The 20,102-nt window shown below is 49.0% G+C and overlaps 2 protein-coding genes across 3 annotated transcripts in view; one reads left to right on the forward strand and one right to left on the reverse strand.

Annotated features, from left to right (window-relative positions):
• PIK3R3 (phosphoinositide-3-kinase regulatory subunit 3) overlaps nucleotides 1-9,099 on the forward strand; it is an 86,146-nt gene extending 77,047 nt beyond the window's left edge. Inside the window, exon 10 of the mRNA XM_022575597.2 lies at nucleotides 5,421-9,099. Within this exon, the coding sequence (XP_022431305.1) occupies nucleotides 5,421-5,619 (199 nt within the window). The 3' untranslated portion in view covers nucleotides 5,620-9,099. The remainder of the gene's footprint in view (nucleotides 1-5,420) is intronic.
• A 45-nt stretch (nucleotides 9,100-9,144) lies between these two features.
• Nucleotides 9,145-20,102, reverse strand: part of MAST2 (microtubule associated serine/threonine kinase 2) — a 203,645-nt gene continuing 192,687 nt past the window's right edge. For both annotated transcript variants that reach the window (XM_022575586.3, XM_022575583.3), the window contains 11 exons: nucleotides 19,467-19,568; nucleotides 19,085-19,207; nucleotides 18,805-18,914; nucleotides 18,294-18,448; nucleotides 17,807-18,090; nucleotides 17,504-17,701; nucleotides 16,638-16,864; nucleotides 16,303-16,425; nucleotides 15,714-15,850; nucleotides 15,384-15,577; nucleotides 9,145-15,076 (listed from right to left, as the gene is read on the reverse strand). In XM_022575586.3, coding sequence (XP_022431294.2) covers nucleotides 13,548-15,076; nucleotides 15,384-15,577; nucleotides 15,714-15,850; nucleotides 16,303-16,425; nucleotides 16,638-16,864; nucleotides 17,504-17,701; nucleotides 17,807-18,090; nucleotides 18,294-18,448; nucleotides 18,805-18,914; nucleotides 19,085-19,207; nucleotides 19,467-19,568 — 3,182 coding nt within the window. In that variant the 3' untranslated portion in view covers nucleotides 9,145-13,547. The remainder of the gene's footprint in view (nucleotides 15,077-15,383; nucleotides 15,578-15,713; nucleotides 15,851-16,302; nucleotides 16,426-16,637; nucleotides 16,865-17,503; nucleotides 17,702-17,806; nucleotides 18,091-18,293; nucleotides 18,449-18,804; nucleotides 18,915-19,084; nucleotides 19,208-19,466; nucleotides 19,569-20,102) is intronic.

Consider the following 20,102-nt stretch of genomic DNA (forward strand, 5'->3'; position numbering starts at 1 on the left):
TTAGTGCTTTACATGATCATCTTGTCCTTAGTGGTCTGTCTCTGTCATGCAGTCAGAGTTTGAATCCGACTTTACCTGGTTTCAAAGCCCGTATTTTTCTTTTGCACCACACTTTCTTCATTTCACAGTTAAATATCCAAGATAAATAAAATCACTGTGACATAGGTATCACTAGTAGGCTGTGTGCATGAAGAACTAATTCTGACGGAGAAAGAGGGTTGGGAGATTTTGTGGAAGAGGTGGCGTTTGAACTGGACTTTGAAAGGATATTGAATAGTGGGACATCTATGGGCAAAAAGTAAGGCAGGAATTGGATTAGTATTATCCAAAGATAGAGCTACTTGAAACATTTCATTTCTCTCTGACCTGGGCTCAGATACTCAAGTTTATTTGAGTGGAAATGGCAGGAGAAGATGGCTCTTGCAGGATCTGAGATCTTTTAAGAACAATAAAAAGAAGGAAGCCAATAAGCCCAGTGCATTAGTAGTCCCTCACTCTTATCTAGGTCGTTGGGTGGCAGCCTGTGGGTTAAAGACTTGGCTGGTGGAAAATGCTCCTCAGCAGCTCAGCTAATTCCTGGGAGACCAAGGAGCAGCTAGACTATCTTGGGGAGCTGTATTCTTTTTCTCCTTCTCCTTCCTTTAGCCACAGACTTAATCAGACTCAAGTCCACAGCAGTGTGGATTTCCGTTGCCTATGAAAACCAACTGCAGTAATATATCATATTGGGGTTCACTTTTGGAGAGATTGGAAGCAAAAGAGTCTGGCATCACAGACTTCCACTTGTTTGTTAGCCACTCCAGCTACAGAAAGCCTGCTTACAGTGGTTTCTCAGTTTACTCAGGACATTTGCTGAAGTTAGGGATGTGAATAAGTTCAGTTTTTAAGGAGACTCATAGCAAAATTAAAATGATCATGTAGTAGGAAGTCAAGGCATAAAACTTACTTGTTTTTCCATTTTAATTTCTGTAAATGACATTATAAAGAAGGCTAAGAAGAAATTGCTTAACTCTACAGCCTTCTCAGGCTAGAGCCAACAATATATGTGTTTCACTAGGTTAAGGAGTTAGGTAGTGAGCACTTGTGATCCTTATTGTTATTGCCATTTGGAGTAAGAAATTTGATTAGGGATAGAACAATTAGATCAACAAGGAAACAGAAGACTTGAACAACACTATAAAACAACTAGACCTAACAGCCATCTCTAGAACACTCCATCTAACAACAGCAGAATACACATTCTTCTCAAGTGCACATGAAACATTATACAGGCTAGACTCTAGGTTAGGCCACAAGTCTCAATAAATAGGGTTGAAATCATACAAAATATGTTGTCTATACCACAATGGAAAGAAATTAGAAAGTAAAAATAAGGAAATTTGGGAAATTCACAAATGTGGACAATAAATAACACACTCCTAAATAATCAGTAGATCAAAAAAGGAAAAGAAGGGAAATTAGAAAATACTTCGAGTTAAAAAGAGAAACACAAAATTCAAAACTTATGGAATGCAGCTAAAGCAGTGCTAAGAGGGAAATTTATAACTGTAAGCATTTATATTAAAAAAGCTCTCAAATCAATAACCTACCCTTCTTTCACCTTAAGAAACTAAAAAAAGAAGAACAAACTAAACCCAAGCAAGCAAAAGGAAGGGAATAATAAAGATTAGAACTGAATTAAATAAAATAGAGAATAGAAAACAATTGAGGAGGGCTTCCCTGGTGGCACAGTGGTTAAGAATCCGCCTGCCAATGCAGGGGACATGGGTTCAAGCCCTGGTCTGGGAAGATCCCACGTGCTGCAGAGCAACTAAGCCCATGCGCCACAGCTACTGAGGCTGCGCTCTAGAGCCCATGACCCACAACTGCTGAAGCCCGCACGCCTAGAACCCATGCTCCGCAACAAGAGAAGCCACTGCAATGAGAAGCCACCGCAATGAGAAGCTGACGCACCACAACGAAGAGTAGCCCCCGCTCACCGCAACCAGAGAAAGCCTGCGCACAGCAACGAAGACCCAACACAGACAAAAATAAATAAATAAAATAAATAAAATTTTTTTAAAAAAGGAAACAATTGAGGAAATCAGTGAAACCAGAAACTGGGATGAACAAATAGTTAAAGTCTTGCACACACACACAAACACACACGGGAGAGAGAGAAGACACAAATTACTAAAATCAGGATGAAAGAGGGGACGCTACTTGTAGTCCTTACAGAAATAAAAAAAAAAAAAGATGGAATACTATGAATAATTATATGCTAACAAATTAAACAACCTAGATGGACAAATTTCTGGAAGCACACAAACTACCAAAAATGACTTAAGAGGAAGTAGAAATTCTGAATAGAACTATAACAAGTAAAGAAATTGGCTTCACTGGTGAATTCTACCAAATATTGTAAAAGGAATTAACACAAGTCCTTCACAAACTCTTCCAAAAAATAGGAGAGAACACTTCCTAATTCATTTTATGAAGGCATATTCCTTATGAATATAGACATAAAAATCTTTAACAAAACACTAGCAAAGCAACTCCAGCAGCATATAAAAAGGATTATAAACCATGACTAAGTAGAATTCATCTTAGGAATGCCAAGAGGTTCAACATTAAAAAATCAATGTAATAAACCATATTAATAGAATTAAGGACAAAAATCAACTGACAATAATCTACTGATTATTTCAGTAGACTCAGAAAAAGCGTTTGACACTCTTACATGTTAAAAAACACTGAATAAACTAGGAACAGGAGGGCACTTCCTCAGCCTGATAAAGGGTATGAAAAACCCACAGCTAATATCGTACTTAGTGGTAAAAGACTGAATGCTTAAGATCAGGAAGAAGACAAGGATGTCTGCTCTCACCACTTCTAACCATTGTACAGAAGGTTCTAGCTAGGGCATTTAGGCAAGGAAAAGAAATAAAAGGTATCCAGATTGGAAAAGAAGAAGTAAACTATTAGAGCTAGTAAATGAGTTCAGCAAGGTTGCAGGTTAAAACATTAGGATACCAAAAATCAGTTGTTTCTATATACTAGCAGTGAACAATCTGAAAATGAAATGAAGACATTCTATTTATAATGGCATAAAAAATGCTAAAATGCCTAGGCTTAAAAAAATGCAAAAGCTATACAGTGAAAACTATGAAACATCATTGAAAGAACTTAAAGAAAACCTAAATAAGTGGAAAAACATCCATGTTCATGGATGGCAGTGCTTCCCAAATTGATCTATGTGTTCAGTGTAATCCCTATAAACAGTACCAGCTGGCCTTTTACAGAAATGTCAAGACGATCTTAAAATTCATATGAGAATGCAAGGGATCCAGAACAGCTAAAATAACCTGGAAGAATAGAAAAGAGTTGAAGTACACCTCCCAATTTGACAACTTACAACAAAGCTGTAGTAATCAAAATTGTGAGGTACTAACATAAGATTAAACATGTAGATCAATGAATAGAAATGAGAGCCAGGAAATAAACCCTTACAATTATGGTCAGTTGGTTTTCAACAAGTGTCTCAAGACCATTCAAAGGGGAAAAAATAGTCATTTCAACACATGGTGCTGGGACAACTGGTGAGCCACATGCAGAAGAATGAGGTTGGACCCCTACCTCACACCATATACAAAAATTAACTCAAAGTGTATCTTAGGGACTTCCCTGGTGGTCCAGTGGTTAAGAATCCACCTTCCAATGCAGGGGACGTGGGTTCGATCCCTGGTTGGGGAACTAAGATCCCACATGCAACAGGGCAACTAAGCCCGTGCACCACAGCTAGAGTCTGCGTGCTGCAATTAGAGAGAAGCCCATGCACTGCAACGAAAAGATCCCGTGTGCTGCAACTAAGACCCAACCAGCCAAAAATAAATAAATAAATATTTTTTTTAAAAAACCAAAATGTATCATAGAACTAAATGTAAGAGCTAAAAGATAAAACACTTAGGAGAAAAGATTAGGTATAAATCTTTGTGACTCTGGATTAGGCAGTGGTCTCTTACACATCAAAAACACAGACGACAAAAGAAAAAGATAAATTGGACTTCACCGTAATTAAAGACTTTGTGCATCAAAGGACACTATCAAGAAAGTAAAAAAGACAACCCACAGAATGGAAGGAAATATTTGCAAATCATATATCTAAGCAACTAGTGTCTAATATATAAAGAACTCTTAACAATAAAAAGACAAGTGCCTCAATTAAAAATGGGCAAAGGATTCAAGTAGACACTTCTTTAAAGAAGATATATAAATGGTCAATAAGCATATGAAAAGATGCTCAATGTCATTAGTCATTAGGGAACTGTAAATCAAAACCACCATGAGATACTACAAGGATGACAGTAATCAAAGAGATGGACAATAACAAGTGTTGACAGGGATGTGGAGGAATTAGAACCCTCATACACTGCTGGCAGGAATTTAAAATGGTGCAACCACTTCAGAAAACAGTTTGGCAGTTTCTCAAGTTTAACTTCCTTTTTGGCAGGGTTGGGGGGTGCCATGCCACGCAGCTTGTGGGATCTTAGTTCGCCGACCAGGGATTGAACCCAGGGCCACGGTGGTGAAAGCACTGAGTCCTAACCACTGGACCTCTGGGGAATTCCCAAGAAGTTTAACTTATGACTCAACAGTTCCCCTCATAGGTATATATCCAAGAGAACTGAAAACCCATGTCCATACAAAAACTTGTACATGACTATTCGCTATAGCCAAAAAGTGTTAACAATCCAGGTGTCCCATCAATTGATGAATGGACAACCAAATTGTGGCAATCCATACAATAGAATATTACTCAGCCATGAGGAGAAATGAAGTATCAATACCTGCTACCACACAGAAGAACTTTGAAAATGGTGTATTAAGTGAGCGTAGCCAGACCAAAAAGACTGAGTGATACTGTATGATTCCATTTATATGAAATGTCCAGAATAGGTAAATCCATAGTGACAGTAGGTTAGTGGTTGCCTGGGTCTAGGGGGAGGGAGGAATACAGAGTGACTACTAATGGATACATGGTTTCTTTTTAGGGTGATGAAAATATTCTGGAGTGAGATAGTGGTGATTGTTGCACAACCTTATGAATATTCTAAAAACCACTGATTTGCACACTTAATTTTTTTTTTGGTTTGTTTTGCCCCCTGCAGTGCATTCTTGCCTAATGGAGGTCCAGAGCTGAGTGATTAAATGCAGCCATCCATTTTAGCTACCAGGTCTTGGGAAATGAAGGGTATCTCTGTGACAAGTCTGTAGGGGTGGGGGGACACATGGGTGTGATATCATACAAGCTTTGATTGACAAAAAGCTTCTACTTCTCCTTTGCAGAACAACTGCTCTCAGACTTCTGTTCATTTAGGGTCCCTTTATCTGTTGCTATCTGCCTTAATTCCCTGTGGTGTTTGTGTGTTGTATCGTTGCAGTGCTGATGGGGAAGTGAAGCACTGCGTGATCTACAGCACTGCTCGGGGCTATGGCTTTGCAGAGCCCTACAACCTGTACAGCTCACTGAAGGAGCTGGTGCTCCATTACCAGCAGACATCCCTCGTCCAGCACAATGACTCCCTCAACGTCAGGCTTGCCTACCCTGTCCACGCACAGATGCCCTCGCTCTGCAGATAAAGAGGGAGTGGGAAGAGCGGTGGCTCTCTAGCGATTTTTATACAGTTTTTATTAGACTATGAGGGCATTCTTTCTACGTAGACTGCTTGTTTTGCACAAGAAGTGATTCTGTGAATGTGAAGTGGAGAGGCCGAGCAGCAGCCGGCCAGAATGGGGGCATACAGGGCCTGGGGTTCTCTGTGACTCACCGCTGCACTGACATAGGAAGCTGGGAGCAGATGGTGTATTTTGGAAAGTCTGTTTCATTGGGGTTTTTCTTTAGCCAGGCACCCTCAACAGAACACATTAGGCCTGATGGGGGTGAGGGTTATATCTGGAAGCCTCTGAGGAGTCCATGTCCTCTTCTGAGAGGCCATGTTGCTCTGAGAGTGTAGTGGGGCATGGCCCTTCTTTCTTCCTCCCAACAAGGCGGTGGTTTTGGTTCGGTGGTAGAATGGCATTTGGTGAAAAAGACAACCAAAGGAAAATGGGGAGGCTTGGGATTTCATTTAAAGAATCTTAATCCATGGGTAAAAAACTTTCAACCGAAGGTACTTAACCAACATCGTTTAGGCGTCAGCATCTCAGTAGCTCCTCCCTTTAAAGAAGCATTATGTTTAGAAACCAAATTGATCCCAGCAAAACGATTGTTGCCAGACTAAGGTCTGATGGAAGAAGGCGGCACTAGTATCTGAATGCACACTTCTGTACCAAAACTTGAAAGTAAAACTAGAGACTTTGTTAGTTTTAGCAAACACTAAAATTGGTCAGTGTAACTCCTTTTGCCCTGCCCTTGTTTCTCTGAGGTGAGGAATAGTGTTCTTTTCGTGGGCTGGTGAGCTTTGAATCATAAAATGAAGTTGGTACTTGTGTGGTGTTTTCTTAGCCTAAAGAATGATCCGTTGTTTGAAACCTTTGTAACTTGTGTGTATGAGTAAAGAAAAGGTGCAATCCAGTGCTTTTAGATGGCTTGATATACCAAATAATGATGTAGAACAACATTCTTATATGTGCTTCCCCAAGTTTAAATGCCCAGCAGAAATAGTCAACATGGTTTAATTTCCTGTCATCTCCTGTCGTTTGCTGGGTAGGGCCCAGGGGAACCATAGGTGGCTAAGGCTGTAGCTGGAAGGGAGCCAGACTGCGGTCAGGGACTTCAGTAAATCACAGGCCCAAGGGCTCTGGTTTCCAGGGCGAGGGTCATACCACATTACCCATGTGCTTCCATACAGTGGTTTCTGAAACTTTTGCAAGGAGAGGAAGGGATGGCTTGGAGTTTAGACTGTTAGCCGAAGCCATCTGGAAGCTTTTTTCTTTGCCTTCTTTGTGATCCTGCCATTAAGATGATGTGCACAGACTGTCCTCATGCTCCAGTGGCCCTGATTTTAGGCCAGGAATCTTCTGCTTCATGTGATTTAAGCCTCCCAGCTGAGTGAAGCTGGGCAAATGGAGCTGGAGGCAGCCTCTACTCCTACCTCCATTATGCCCCACCCTCCTCAGTCAACACTCGTTTGACAAATAGAGTCCAGCTGCCTCTGAGCCAATCCTAGAGCCATAATAGGCTCGAATGAGTCAGCTGTTTGAGCCCAAAGCTGTGCAGTCAGGCATCCTGGCTGAGCTACAGAAGTCAATATCTGAGTCTTGGTGAATAAATAAGGTTTACACCTAGGGAAACTCTAGCTTTGGGGAATGAAAGAAACAAATTTTGCTTTCCCTGAGCACCTATCTTGGTGACAGGATCTAGAATGGACCATGACATAGAAATAGATTAAAAATTTGGGGGAGAACCTCCAGAGTTACTGACAGTGAAGATAGAAAGAAAAGGGGCATATCTTTGGCTTTTCCTTGGTTATGTTGCAGTTTCAGGATTGGGTGAGGCAGACAGATGAAACCCCCTCCAGTGTCACTGTTCTGACCTAAGCCCTTAACTAGTTGATAGCCAGCTGAAATCCCTTCCCCATATTGCCAGATTGTTGAACCTGCTTAAACAGCTAGATGCTCAAGATTGGGTGCAAGGAATCCCTTCTTTCTGGTACTAAAATTTAGTGTGTCCTGGATATCTCTTAAAATAAACGAAAAGGAGAATGAGGATGAACCATGTGTTGCTCCTTATCAGGCAGCATTAAGGGTGTGCAGGGAGAGCGCAAGCGCCATCTACCATTTACACTTGGGCTGGCTTGTGGAGAAGGGCTACTCATTTTTAAGTCATACATTCCTTCACTTTTTTCTTTCCTGTTTTTCATTACTGAATTTGTTGCTTTGTGGGAACTAAGACCTAGGGATCATTTGAGAAGTTGGAAAGTATCTTTTCTGAGTAGTTGCCATGTGATTTGCTTGATCTTGACCAGTGGAAATGGCATAGGGACCAGTCTGCTAACCACTCAGAGGGGTAGTATGCAGCTCTTTTACTCCATGGTCTTGGCAGCAGGTCTTGGCCTCCTTCCTCAGAACCTAGCTGTGTGTGTTATCCCATGATCTGGGCCCTGGGATTCTCTCTTCGCATCTTAACTGCAGCCTCAGTGAGGCAGAGGGTAAAGAGACAGACCAAGACCAGAGGGGCTCATTGTTTTCCTGGCTAGAGAAGCTGGCCACCAACACGGAAGCAGCTTGGGGCTGGCTGGACACTGGTCAGAGGCCTATCTTTTCCAGGTCGAGCTTTCATCACAGAACAATGCTGTCTCCATCTGGCCATAGATGCTAACTAAGCCTTGGCCATGCCTCAGGCCTGTATAGGCTAGTGGTGTCCTTACCACTGATTTGGTCAAGGTTGAGGACTTCTGATTACCGCCCCTACCCTGTCTCCAGGCCTCGATGGAATCCCCGCTTATTTTGGACCCTCAAGTGCTTTGCAGAAGCTCTGAGAGCCAATGTGGTGTCTTCCACCGGTCTCCTCTTGCAGCAAGGAACCAGCCTCATGGGTCCTCTTGGGCCAAGAATTGCATCTGGGCAATTACTGGTTTTTCAAGTTGGTCTCTTGCCAGTTAAGACTCCTTAGTAGATCTGTTTGAGGCTTCAATGGCCTCAAAGCAGAGGGTCCAGATGGGGGCCTGGCTGGGTCCTCTGCTGTCACCTGCTCAGCCTTGCTCTAACTCCAGCCACTTGTGATAGACAACCTTGTTTCCTTACAAACTCCAGCATGTGACTTTGGTGCCCTGTTGTTACTCGTGAAAAACCTATTCTTCTGTTGTCTTTGGTGTAGTCAAAAAAATTCATGTAGTTACGTAAAAATATCGGATTTACAAGGAAGCCAACTGTATGTCTTGTGTTGGGACAATTCATAATGTAGTTCCTAGACCACTTTTGCAAATTGTTCTTGTCACCAGGTGTGTTCAGACATTGCTGTGCAGTTGTGGGGGAGGGTGGGGGGAAGGTGAGGGGAGATACTTTTTGGTCTTTTTGTTTTTTACCTTCCCCAAGTGGGGACAGTCTGGCCAACTTGCTCCAGTAATACAATAAAGACATTGCAATAAAGCACCTTTTTGTTCTCATGCTATGGGGGGCGGGGCTGGGCGGGGGGGGGGGGGGCGGGCAAAAGGAAGAGGACTGGGGTATTGAAAAACCCCGAAGCTCCCAAACCTTCTCCGCCGTGGCACCAAAAAATCAAGATCAGTCCTGAGGTTGAATTGGGTTTACCAGAGGCTCTCTTCTTCCCCTGAAGAGGAAGTCAAGCCTGTCAGGCATGATGCCAGAATCCTGTCCACCAACACAGCACACAGGGAGACTCAGAAACTAACCCTGATAAAGTTAAACGTGAGAGCCCTTTTGTCCTCACCCCATTCTTATTAGAAAGGCCACTTAATTGATTCTTAATACCTGTCTCTGCCCAGCAGTGTGTTTGCATGCTCTTTTGTGGGGGCAGGGGTGTGGGCTGTCTTAGTCTGCCTGTCCTCTTGTTGCCCCCGGCCATCACCCTCTTTGTTGAGGTTCCTACATGTTGGGAACATAATCAGCAAACATGTGACCAGCACTGTGGGCAAAGGGCACCGCAGTTCTCATACTTGTCACTCAGGCCCCACTCACCTGTGTACTGAATTACAAATCAGACTGAAGGGCAATAATCTATTGTTCTAAATGACCTTGCCAACATCCTTCCTCCCCACTGCACTTAGCTACATAGCACCCTCAAGGCCAGTGCTAGGAACCACGGATGATTTCCCCTAATTCCGAGACTTTTTCCCACTCTCAGCATGGGATGCTCAAACTCCTATCTATCTCCAGCCCAGTCCTCTCTTCTGAACTCCACCTGCTGGCTGGATATCTCAAATGGGGCCTTGGGTGTCCCACAGGACTGCAAACTTTTTGTCTACTTAATGAGTAAACATATGCTTGGCTATGAATTCCCTTACCTTCCTACCACCAAACCTATAACTGGTCTGCACCCACATAACTCCTCTCCCTCTCACCTGTCAAATTACAAAAGGTAGCCTTCCTCCAACTATAAGCTAGTCTCTCCACGTGTATTTTGGATCCTATTTTCTCCCATCTTCTCAGGAATCTCCTGTGAGTTCTCTGTTGTTTCCTCTCAACTGGATGATCCATTTAAACGTGGTTGGCTGTCTCTCACTCCACTTGCTCAGTCTCTACTCAATCCTTTATCTCTTCAGAGCCTAACCTTTTTAAAAAGACATCTAAGTTTGTCTTTATTTCTTCACCTCCTCAAGCTTTTCAGTACGGGTCCCACCACTACCTGAAACTGCTCTCCTTGATGTCTTAAGTAACCAGCATTGTGACTACTCTGTGAAAAACTCTGCCATTGACTCCGTGATCATCTCGTTTTCCTCCTGCATCTCTGACTGTTCCTTTTAATTCTCCTGGACTCTAAGTCTCCTGGGCTTCTCTGGCCACCTCACTTATGCCTTCTTCCCTGGCAGTTTTATCCACATCCATGAATTCACCTACCATCTCTAGGCCAATTATACCCATCGTTGTTTCTCCTGCCCAGACCTATGTTGCGAGTACCTCACATGCAACATACTGAATGCAGGGTCACCACGTAGCCCTGGTTCTTTCATTATTTCATATTTCAGTGAATGGAAATACATAATTCATCTGGTTATATAGGTCAGGAATGTAGTCATCATCTTTGATACCTTTGCTTTGTGTCTACATAAAACCCACCACCAACCCATTATCAATTTTACTTTCTAAATAGCAAAGATACCCAACTTTTCTCTCCAACTTCACTGTTTCACTATCTCTAACAATACTGGAAGGCCTCCCTTTTATCATTCTTGCCCCCTCAAATTCATTTTCATTATAGCAACCAGAGTCATCGTTTCAAAATAGAAATCTGGGGAATTCCCTGGTGGTCCAGTGGTTAGGACTCGGACTTGCGCTGCCAGGGCCCAGGTTCAATCCTTGGTCGGGGAACTAAAAACAACAAAAAAAACTAAACTCAAAACAAAACAAACAAACACCAAAAAGGGCCTTCCCCGTGGCACAGTGGTTAAGAATCTGCCTGCCAATGCAGGGGACATGGGTTCGATCCCTGGTCCGGGAAGATTCCACACGCCACGGAGCAACTACACCCATGCGCCACAACTACTGAGCCTGCGCTCTACAACCCGCGAGCCACAACTACTGAGCCCATGTGCTACAACTACTGAAGCCACGTTCCTAGAGCCCATGCTCCGCAACAAGAGAAGCCACAGCGATAAGGAGCCTGTGCACCACAATGAAGAGTAGGCTGCTCGCCGCAACTAGAGAAAGCCCACACAGCAACAAAGACCCAACACAGCCAAAAAATTAAAAACAAAAAAACACCCAAATCTGAACTTGCGTAAAACCATTAAATAATTTTCAATTGCTCTTATGGTAAATCACAAAATTCTTAAAATCATCTGGCTTCTCCGTTCAGGATCTCATCCCCTACTTCAGTTACTCTTCATTTGGCTCCCTCCACTCAGCTAACCCCAATGGCTTGGACCTTTTCCTTTTTCCTTCTGCACATGTCCTCTGTACAATCCCTATCTTCTCCTATGGCTTTAATTACCACCTATTGGCTGATGGCTGCCAGATCTATGCGTCCAGCTCCCTACACTTTCCCTCCTTCTGGGGACACCTCCTCATTGTTGCCATCCTAGTTTAGACCACCACAAGGGGTCACTACATCATTTTCTCTCTGGTCGGCTTACTCCACTTGAGCCTCTCTACACTGCGGCCAGTGATCTTCCTAAAACCTAAATCTGATTATACCACTCCCAGAATTACCTTCCAGAAGCTCCTCACTCCTCAGGCTAATCTGGCAGTGTTTCTCAAGGGGAGCACCACTGGCACTTGGGGCAGCTGCCCTAAGCATTACAGGATGCTTAGCATCTCTGTGCCTATTCTTCGCAAACCCCTTCCTTCCCATTTCCAACCCCCCAGGGGGGCAGTTCCTCCCTCCCAGGAACTGCTGCAAGATGTGCCCGCACCTCTCCCTTTACCTATGGTATGGTGCTTCTAGCCAGATCCTGACCTACATGGGGGGCTGCCCCAGGCAACTAGTTACCTGTGTTCCCAGTGTCCCGGAAAGGCTGTCCAAGGATCTGCCATCAGTGAATGACTGAAGGAAGGAGGAAGGGAGGTTCAAGAGGGGCCTGGAAGGCTCAGGGGCCAGACATCTGCCAGCACAGGCAGGGTGCGCCCTCTGGCGGCCACAGCCTTCCCGACGCAGGGTGACGAGGAGCTGCAGGATGCATGTCGCGCCCAGCCAGTACCCAGAGGCATTTTCCTGTCTCTAGGCCTCTTGATGCCTCTCCTTCTGACCTAGGCACTGGATTACAGAACAGTCAGTGCAAGACAGCAGTTTGGTGAGTCCTGCATCACCATGGAGGCCCTCTACCACAGCCCTACCTCCTGTCCCTGGGATACCATCTCCCGACTCCTCCAACAATGGTCCCACAGCTGTCCTCCCCCTTCCTTCCACACCACCCACCCACTCACCAACTGCAGTCCTACCTATTGGGGGCTGCTCACGTCAGCAATGTCCATATCCAGTGCTACGGCCTACCTGAGAACAGCCCAAGAAGGGCTGACTGGCTACAGACATTAAGGGTTTATGACTAAATACGGAAGGCAGTTTCTCTATTTCACCTGGCCGCTCAGCATTTTACAAAGTAAGCTCTCCTTCCATTTAAAATCTCTTTACTTTTGGATTTTATGACTCTTCCTTGATGTCTTCTTTCTTTGCCTTAAATGCTAGTGTATTACTACTGATACATTGATGGCTCTCAGATTTCTAACTTCAGTCTAGATTTCCCTACTGAGTTCCAGGCCTATGCACCCAAACTTCTGGATGTCCCACAAGTACCTCAAATTAAATATATCCCAAGTTCAACTCTTCACCTCCCTCTACCTCTTTTTCTCATTTACTAAGAGCACTCCAAATTAGGAGATAAATGTGGGTTCTAGAGTCAAGAGAGTCTAGATTCTAATCCTAGCCCTGCCCAGAGCTGTATGATCTTGCTCACGTTAATGTCTGAAAACCTGAGTTCCCTTCTCTATATAGCAGGAATATTACTTGCTACATGGCCTTCTCTGGTTCCCCATCTCCTACAGAAAGTCTAAACTCCTAGAAGACTCTTAGGTATGGCCCTTGCCTAACTCACTAGACCCATTTCCAGTTTGAATTACTTTCAGCTCTTTGAGTATGCCAGGTGTATGCCAAGTGCCGTACTCTTTGTCTGGACATTCTTTCTCACACTAATCCCCACTCTTCTAACCTAGCAAACTACTACCTATCATCTGTCCTCCAGGTTTGAGCCCAGATGCCCTAGTCTCTGGGAAGCCTAGCTGGCTTAGGCACCCTCCCACAGCAGTGTCTCATTCATCACTGCATTCTCAGCAGCAACACAGGACCTTAAGTTACGTTTGTATTGACTGAAGGAAAGAAGAAAGCCAAAGACATAAAGATAGTTTCCAAGAGCGTGTATTACACAGGACTGAGTGCAAGAAATGGCAAACAACCTCTATGTTTGCTTTAAAAGCTCATCGGGTGCCAATGCCAAGTCCTGATGCTTCTGAGGGCCCCCTGGGTCTCGGCCCTTCTGGAGCAGGCTGGGCCCAGGCTCCTGGGTGAGGGGGCAGCTTTTGCATGGAATGTCCTGCCTCCTGTCACCTGAGGCATCAGGCACTTTGGTGATACCCGGGGCTGGCTCCTCTTCCTCTCTTTGTGTACACTCAGGCTCCCATAGCCAGCTCTGGCTGGGAACCTCACAAGGTAGATGGGCCAGCCCAGGGGCACTGGGTGGCCATGACTTCCCCTCCTGTCTGGGAGACAAGTTTGCAGGGTGGACTGGAGTTGTAGTTTCCAAATCCTGGGAGCTGGCCAGCCCATCTTCCATTGTTGCCTTTCTGGTTGGGGATGCCCTGTCAGGGTCTTCAGCAATGAATTTCCAGGACCACAGGCCCAGCTCTCCGGAGGTGGAGGCAGTGGAGCAACTGGCGGGGATGAGTCCTGAAGAGCTCGGACAAAGTGCTGTTAGTGCCTGGGTGTGGGGGTGCTGGGCCTTCCAGCAGCCTTCAGGGGGGATGGGGTCTGTGGGTCCAGCCCTACCCAGGTTGGGAGCTGATGATGAGGAGCTGGCAGCCTCTTCAAAGGCTTGTAGGATCCCAAGCCTCTTCTGGGGGACACTAGGGCCTTCCGTTCTGGGAGATCCCAGTGTGACCCCTGTCAATAGGCCTGGGACCACTGGGCCCTGGCTCCTGGGATCCCTGGGCAAGAAGGCGTCCTCTTCCTCACCCTCTCCTGCTCCTGCTCCTGTGAGGAGTGGATCCTGGCCCACTTCTGGGTTAGGTACCAAGCTTGGCTCCTGTACACCTTGGCTGTTCTCAGGCCCCTCATCAGTGTCATCTTCTGAAGAGTCAACCTCCCGGATGGCTTCCTGCTTCTGCAGCGACTCTCGCCGTTCAGCCCGGTCCTGGCGGAGGGTTCCTAGGGCCCGTGAGGGAGCAGCCTGCAGCACCCCTTTCCCTGGCAGCGCCCCCTTACCAGACAGCACACTCCTGGTCCCAACTACCTCCAGAGGGCTGACTTCCCTGGGTGGCAATTCCTTCTTTAGCTCAGGGTAGGGCAGGTCAAGACTATGTTTTCGAGAAGTGGCTAGCTTCTTCTCGGAAGCAGCAAGTGCAGCCGCCAGTTTCTCAGCTGACTGCACCCTCTTAAGTAGTGGCGAGCGGGGTGACTCCGCACTCCTGGGCCGTGAGAGTTGCCGGCCTAGGGGAGGCGACACGTGAAGCTTGGTCGGGAAGGCCTGGGCTCCGTGGCCAGACAGGGGTGATGGGGAACGCTGGGGTGAAGCTGCTGGTGGCGGAGAAGGGGTGTGGGCCAGTGGTGACAGTGGGATGCTGCCTGCTGACTTGCGCCGTGGAGAGCGGTACTGGCGTTGGAGCTTGGGCGCCAAACCGTGGAGGGAGCTGGGCCGTGTGTGCCCAGAGCCGGCTGGAGAACTGGGCACGCTGGAGCTGGGGGAGCTGCTCTGTGATGAATTTCCCCCCACTTTACACAGACAGACAAACAGAGACACACACACACAAAGGCAGAGCAGTTAGCTCTTGGAAGTGACTGAGGGGCAAAACAGGGCTTAGGCCTGGAATGTCCCAGGATCAAGGTTACTCCACCAGTGAACCAGAGCCCAGGCTACAGAAATGAAGTCACCCTCCACCTCTGTCACCTCCTCCCCAAGACTGCCAGATCTTAAGGGGGTGGGTTGGATGAGAGCTTCAGAGTGGGATGAGTGGGAAGCACAGAGGGCCCAGGACTCTGCTACCTCCCAGGGGCTGTCTCTGCAACCAGCCCTTCATACCTGAATGCACAGCTTCAGGGGTCACCCTGTAGCCCTGAGTGGGAGATCGGGGAGAAAGGCTGTGGCTGTGTGTGGGAGAGCCTGGCCCACTCTCCCCTGATGACAAAGAGCGGTTAAGGGAAGAAAGGCTGCGGCTGGTGTGGAGTAGCGATGCCTGCTTCGTGATCTTCCGGAACAGGGAGCTCCTTTTTCTGCTGCAGAGACAGGGGTCAGAGGCTGTCTGAGTTGGTGCCCAGGGAACAGCACACACTGGGCCAAGGGCCAGGGTCCCCAGCACACACTAGCACCTAGGTGGCTGAGAGCAGATCCCCTGGGCTAAGTCTGGCTCACCTTTCTTGCCCATCCTTGCCCCGGCTCCGCTTGCTCCTTCGGGCCATCTTGGCCTTGTAGCTGTCCTTCCGAGCTGGCCCCACTTTAATGGATGTGTTCTCCAGGGGAGTTGTTGAAATAGACACCTTGTTTCCACTCTGGGGATCAGAGCATGAGCCTAGGCTAAGGCCGTGGCTGTGTTCCTGCCCCTGCCCCTGCCCCTCCCGCCGGGTACGGCTGTCCCACAGCTTGAGCTTCTGCCCCTGCATCACCATGTCTGAGCCAGGGACCACCTTCCTTCTTCACAGATTAGGAAATGGCTCCACTGGAGCCCAAGTGGTTTGGGGTTGGGAAGATAGAGAAGAGGCTCACATGCCCTGTCCTCCAGTCCTACCCACAGCTCAGCAGGATCCCTGCCTCGGTCAATGAGGGTGTCGCCTTCCAGTGAAAACCCTTTGCTACGTCCACTCCCAAGTTCCGTGTGTATGTGCATCTGTCCTCAGTGTCAGGTATGTGTGCACCCAACTCTCCCACTCCCCCATGGCCAGTCACAGACTCATAAGGCTGGACTCATTCAGGGACCGCAGCAGGCGGCACACCCAGCACTGACCTTCAGGATCAGCTCCACCACCTCTGTATGCACCAGCCCGTGCACAGGCTCCCCGTTGACGTGTGTGATGAGGTCCCCCTGACGGAGCCCCGCCTCACTGGCTGGACCTCCGTCCTCCACGTGCTGTCCCGGGGAGAGAACAGTCCTCAGCCTGGAGCCTGAGCATGAAGGGTGGGGCCTAGCTCTGCTCATCGAGCTGTGACCCCTGCCCCCCACTCTTTGACCCCTGAGGGTAATGTGGGCGTGGACAGAAGCAGGGACTGACAGGCCCGAGTAAGGGGAAGGAAGAAGAGTGATGAAGTTGGGAGACAACAGGTCTGGATGGTCAGACATACCCACACCATGTGGTGCACAGTGTAGACGTCTGAGTCACCCATGTAGACACGGATGGCCCGCAGGGTGAAGCCATACTTCTTGCCGGCTCGGTGGATGATGATGGGGGGCCTTGAGCTGCTGAGAGCTGGCAGGAAGTCCCTGCTTGGAGAAGAGTCCCTGGATGATGGGTTGGATGACTGGGAATGCGGGGACATGGGGCTGGCCAGTGGAGAGCAGGTGTGGTGCTCTGAAGAAGGAGAAGCCGGGACTTAGTGCGTCCATGCTCAAGCCCGGCCCCCGTCTGGGCTGTTGATCCCACACAGCTCTAGTCACAGAGCCTGCCCCCAGCCAGGTATGTCTTCCCCGCAACCTCCGAGCAGCAAAGCGCCTTCGTGTGCCCAGACCCTCACAGACCCCAGGAGGTGACGGGCTCGCATTTACTGAGTGCTTACTTATATGCATTAGGGACCATAGAAGCTCTTCATACATACTTGAACGTCACAATTACCCTATGAGTTACCATCATTAATATCCACATTTTTTGATGAGGAACTTGAGGCTCAGAGGGATTAAGCACCTTCTTCAAGATCAAGAGCCCTTCAGTGATGCAACCAGGATCTGAATGAGCCTCTGCCTCAGAGCCTGCGCTCATTACACGGTGCTATCTGCCTTCTGGAACACGCACACACACCCCCAGACCAACGCACACCTCCAGAGACCCCTGCCCTCTTAACAAAGGGGCCACAGTGACACACAGCCTCTCGGATCCCTGCTCCTTGACACACAGAACACAGACACACCTGCTGTGTGCACACCCCAGCCACGGGCCCACAGAGGTTCCAAGGCCCTTCCTATGAGTTTTATCTTCACTCCCCGGGGGCCTCACCCGCAGGAATGAGGAGGGACAGGGCTGTGGCTGAGGCAGACTTGATCACTTTGTTGATGGGGCGAGCAGTGCGCTTTTCTATAGAGTCCCCAGAGAGCAGCCGGTGGCGGGCCCTGCGCACCGCCAGGTCGCTGATGGCCTTGGCTGTGGCTCCCTCAGCCAGCTGTGGGGTCCCGCGGCCTCCTCGAGTCTCCATGGCTGTGGACCAAGTGACCAGTGAGACCTGCAGTGCAGCGGAGCCTCCCCTCCTGGCCCCCTGCAGCATCCCCAGCCTAGGCCCTCTGGCCACCCGCTGGGCCACACCTGGACTGGAAGCGCTGCTCTGGCCAAGAGGCTCCTCATCCAGCTTCAGCCGCCGTTCCGCTGGCCGTTCAGGGGAAGGCCCGGATACCCCCTCTCCAGACGGGGGTGTCAGAAGCCAAGCACCCTCCTGCTGCTGCCTCCTAGGGGGGCCGCCAGCCTCCTCAGTGCCCTCAGGGAAGCGAGGCACGTCCAGGAGGCCTGAGCAGTGGCGGCGCACTGTGAGGGGAGGGCTGGAGTCGCTCTCCGTGTGGGATGACTCAGACACTGACAGCCGCTTCCGTAATCTGTGAGACACAAGGCCTAGGGTGAGGTGGCCCCGGCGGCCTCCCTCCTCCAGCCCAGGCTTCCTCTGGGGCTCATGTCACAGAACCTCTCTCCAGGAGCCATCCTCTCGAAGGCCCCTCACCACACCACATGCCTCCCAACCATCCGTGACCACCAGCGGATGGCTGTGCCGCCCACCCCTGGGCGAGCTCTGGGTGCTCACATCTCAGGGGAGCCTATCACCCAGCTCCGCTCTCGGCCCCTCAGCCCCGCCAGGCTGTCCGAGCGGTCCTCCTTCTCCTCGCTCAGGCTGCGCTTGGTGGGGGGCGGCATCCGGCGCTCCTCGAGCAGCGAGAGCCTCTCCATGCTGCTGTACACCTGTGGGCACAGGAGACCTGCCGGGACGCCCAACGACCACACCTCCCAAGGGGCGAAAAGGATCCTCAGCGCCTGAAGCCCAGGAATTCGAGCCAGTTCTCCTCTTCCCTCCCCCATATATACCAGATGAGTATTCGAGGAAACAGCTATTCCACTGGTCTGACCTGGCCGCACCCTGGCATCTCATACGTCAGGGCCCTGAGTAGATCTAGAGGCATCTGTCACATGCAGGCCCAGACCTTGCCCGCTCTTTTCCCAGAGATAGCCCATCCCCCTCCTCCCCAGGCGTGCCCCAGGGATGTCCCTCAATAGGTCCTCTTCTCCCAGTTCCCAGTCTGGGCCCCCCACAGTCGCACCTTGCTGAACCTTGGAGAGCAGGAAGAGAACTGGCGAATCTCAAGGTAGCCGTCCTCACTCGCTTCCTCCTCGTCCTCTGAGTCTACGTGGCGGTATCGCTCTGAGCGGGCTGCACACAGAACAGTGCCTTTCAGAGGCCATGGTGGTGGCCTCCTTCAACCCTGTCAGACCTCAGGAGGGCCTGGAGAAGCTGCTCCTGATACCAAGTTCACGGTGCACAGGTGTTTCTGGGCACACAGGTGGGATCCCTGCTCCTCCCCGTCCCACCAGTGGCCTTACTGTCAAAGTAGCTGGTATCATCCTCTGACTCCAGCTGAGGAATAAATTCAGCCTTCTGACGAAGAAGTCCTGTCCAGTCCAGACCAATAAAGAACGGGTGCTGCTTCACCTCATAGGCACTGCCTGTGGACAGGGATGGCGTGGGCAAGGGGCTGGGGTGAGCTGTGTGGAGTCCAGGTCAGCACGTCCAGTGAGAACCTAGGCCTCGAAAGGCTGGGCCTGGAGGCCTCAGCTCCAGCACCTTCCTCTTCCGCCCACAGGGAGCAGGGCAGAGGTTCAGGATCCAGGGGCACCGCCCACACCTGAAGCCTGAACCTCCCAGTTATATGGAATCAGCCCTACTCCTCCAAGTGCTGAGAAAGGTTAGTGGGGCCTGTCCCACCTGTACCCAGTCTCTCCAGAGGGTTCTGGTGGAGCAGTTTTGAGGTGAGATCCTGGGCGTCCGGTGGCAGCGCATCATCCCCCTCAGGCCACACAATCTCATCTGAAGAGTCATTGGGTGTGAAAAGAAAGGAGTGGGTTAGAGAAGTCTCAGAAGTCGTGGGCAGAGTGGGGAGATGGAGAAGAGGGTCCTGTGATAGGATACGTGTGGGGAGGCATAAAGGGCCCAGCCCAGAGCCCTGAAAGTCTTGCCTGGGACCCACTTCCTTTAAGTTGTACAGGTTCCTGTCCTTCTAGGGGAGCCTCCCACATCCTAGACCATGGCTTGCTCTTTGGTCCAGGGTGGCCACTGCAAAGCAGTGGTCTGATCTCCAGCTCACCCTGCCTTTACACTCCAGACACATGTACACTCACACACACACAGAACTCACACTCACGGGGTATGCACAGACACAACACAGGTACACCCATGCACTCATGTGGGACCAGGCACACAATCAGAACAAGCGCTAGGTGACACACAGAGTCTGCATGTGCACCTATCTGAGGCAAGCATACCAAACACACACACATGAACACAGAACAAGAACTCGTAAGCCTCGCAGATGCATGCGTAAGTCATATCTGTGGATCCAGA

This window comes from Delphinapterus leucas, chromosome 1 (genome assembly GCF_059928025.1).
Source record: "Delphinapterus leucas isolate spDelLeu-1000000601 "Yukka" chromosome 1, BTC_Dleu_Yukka2, whole genome shotgun sequence".
NCBI classification, from domain to species: domain Eukaryota; kingdom Metazoa; phylum Chordata; class Mammalia; order Artiodactyla; family Monodontidae; genus Delphinapterus; species Delphinapterus leucas.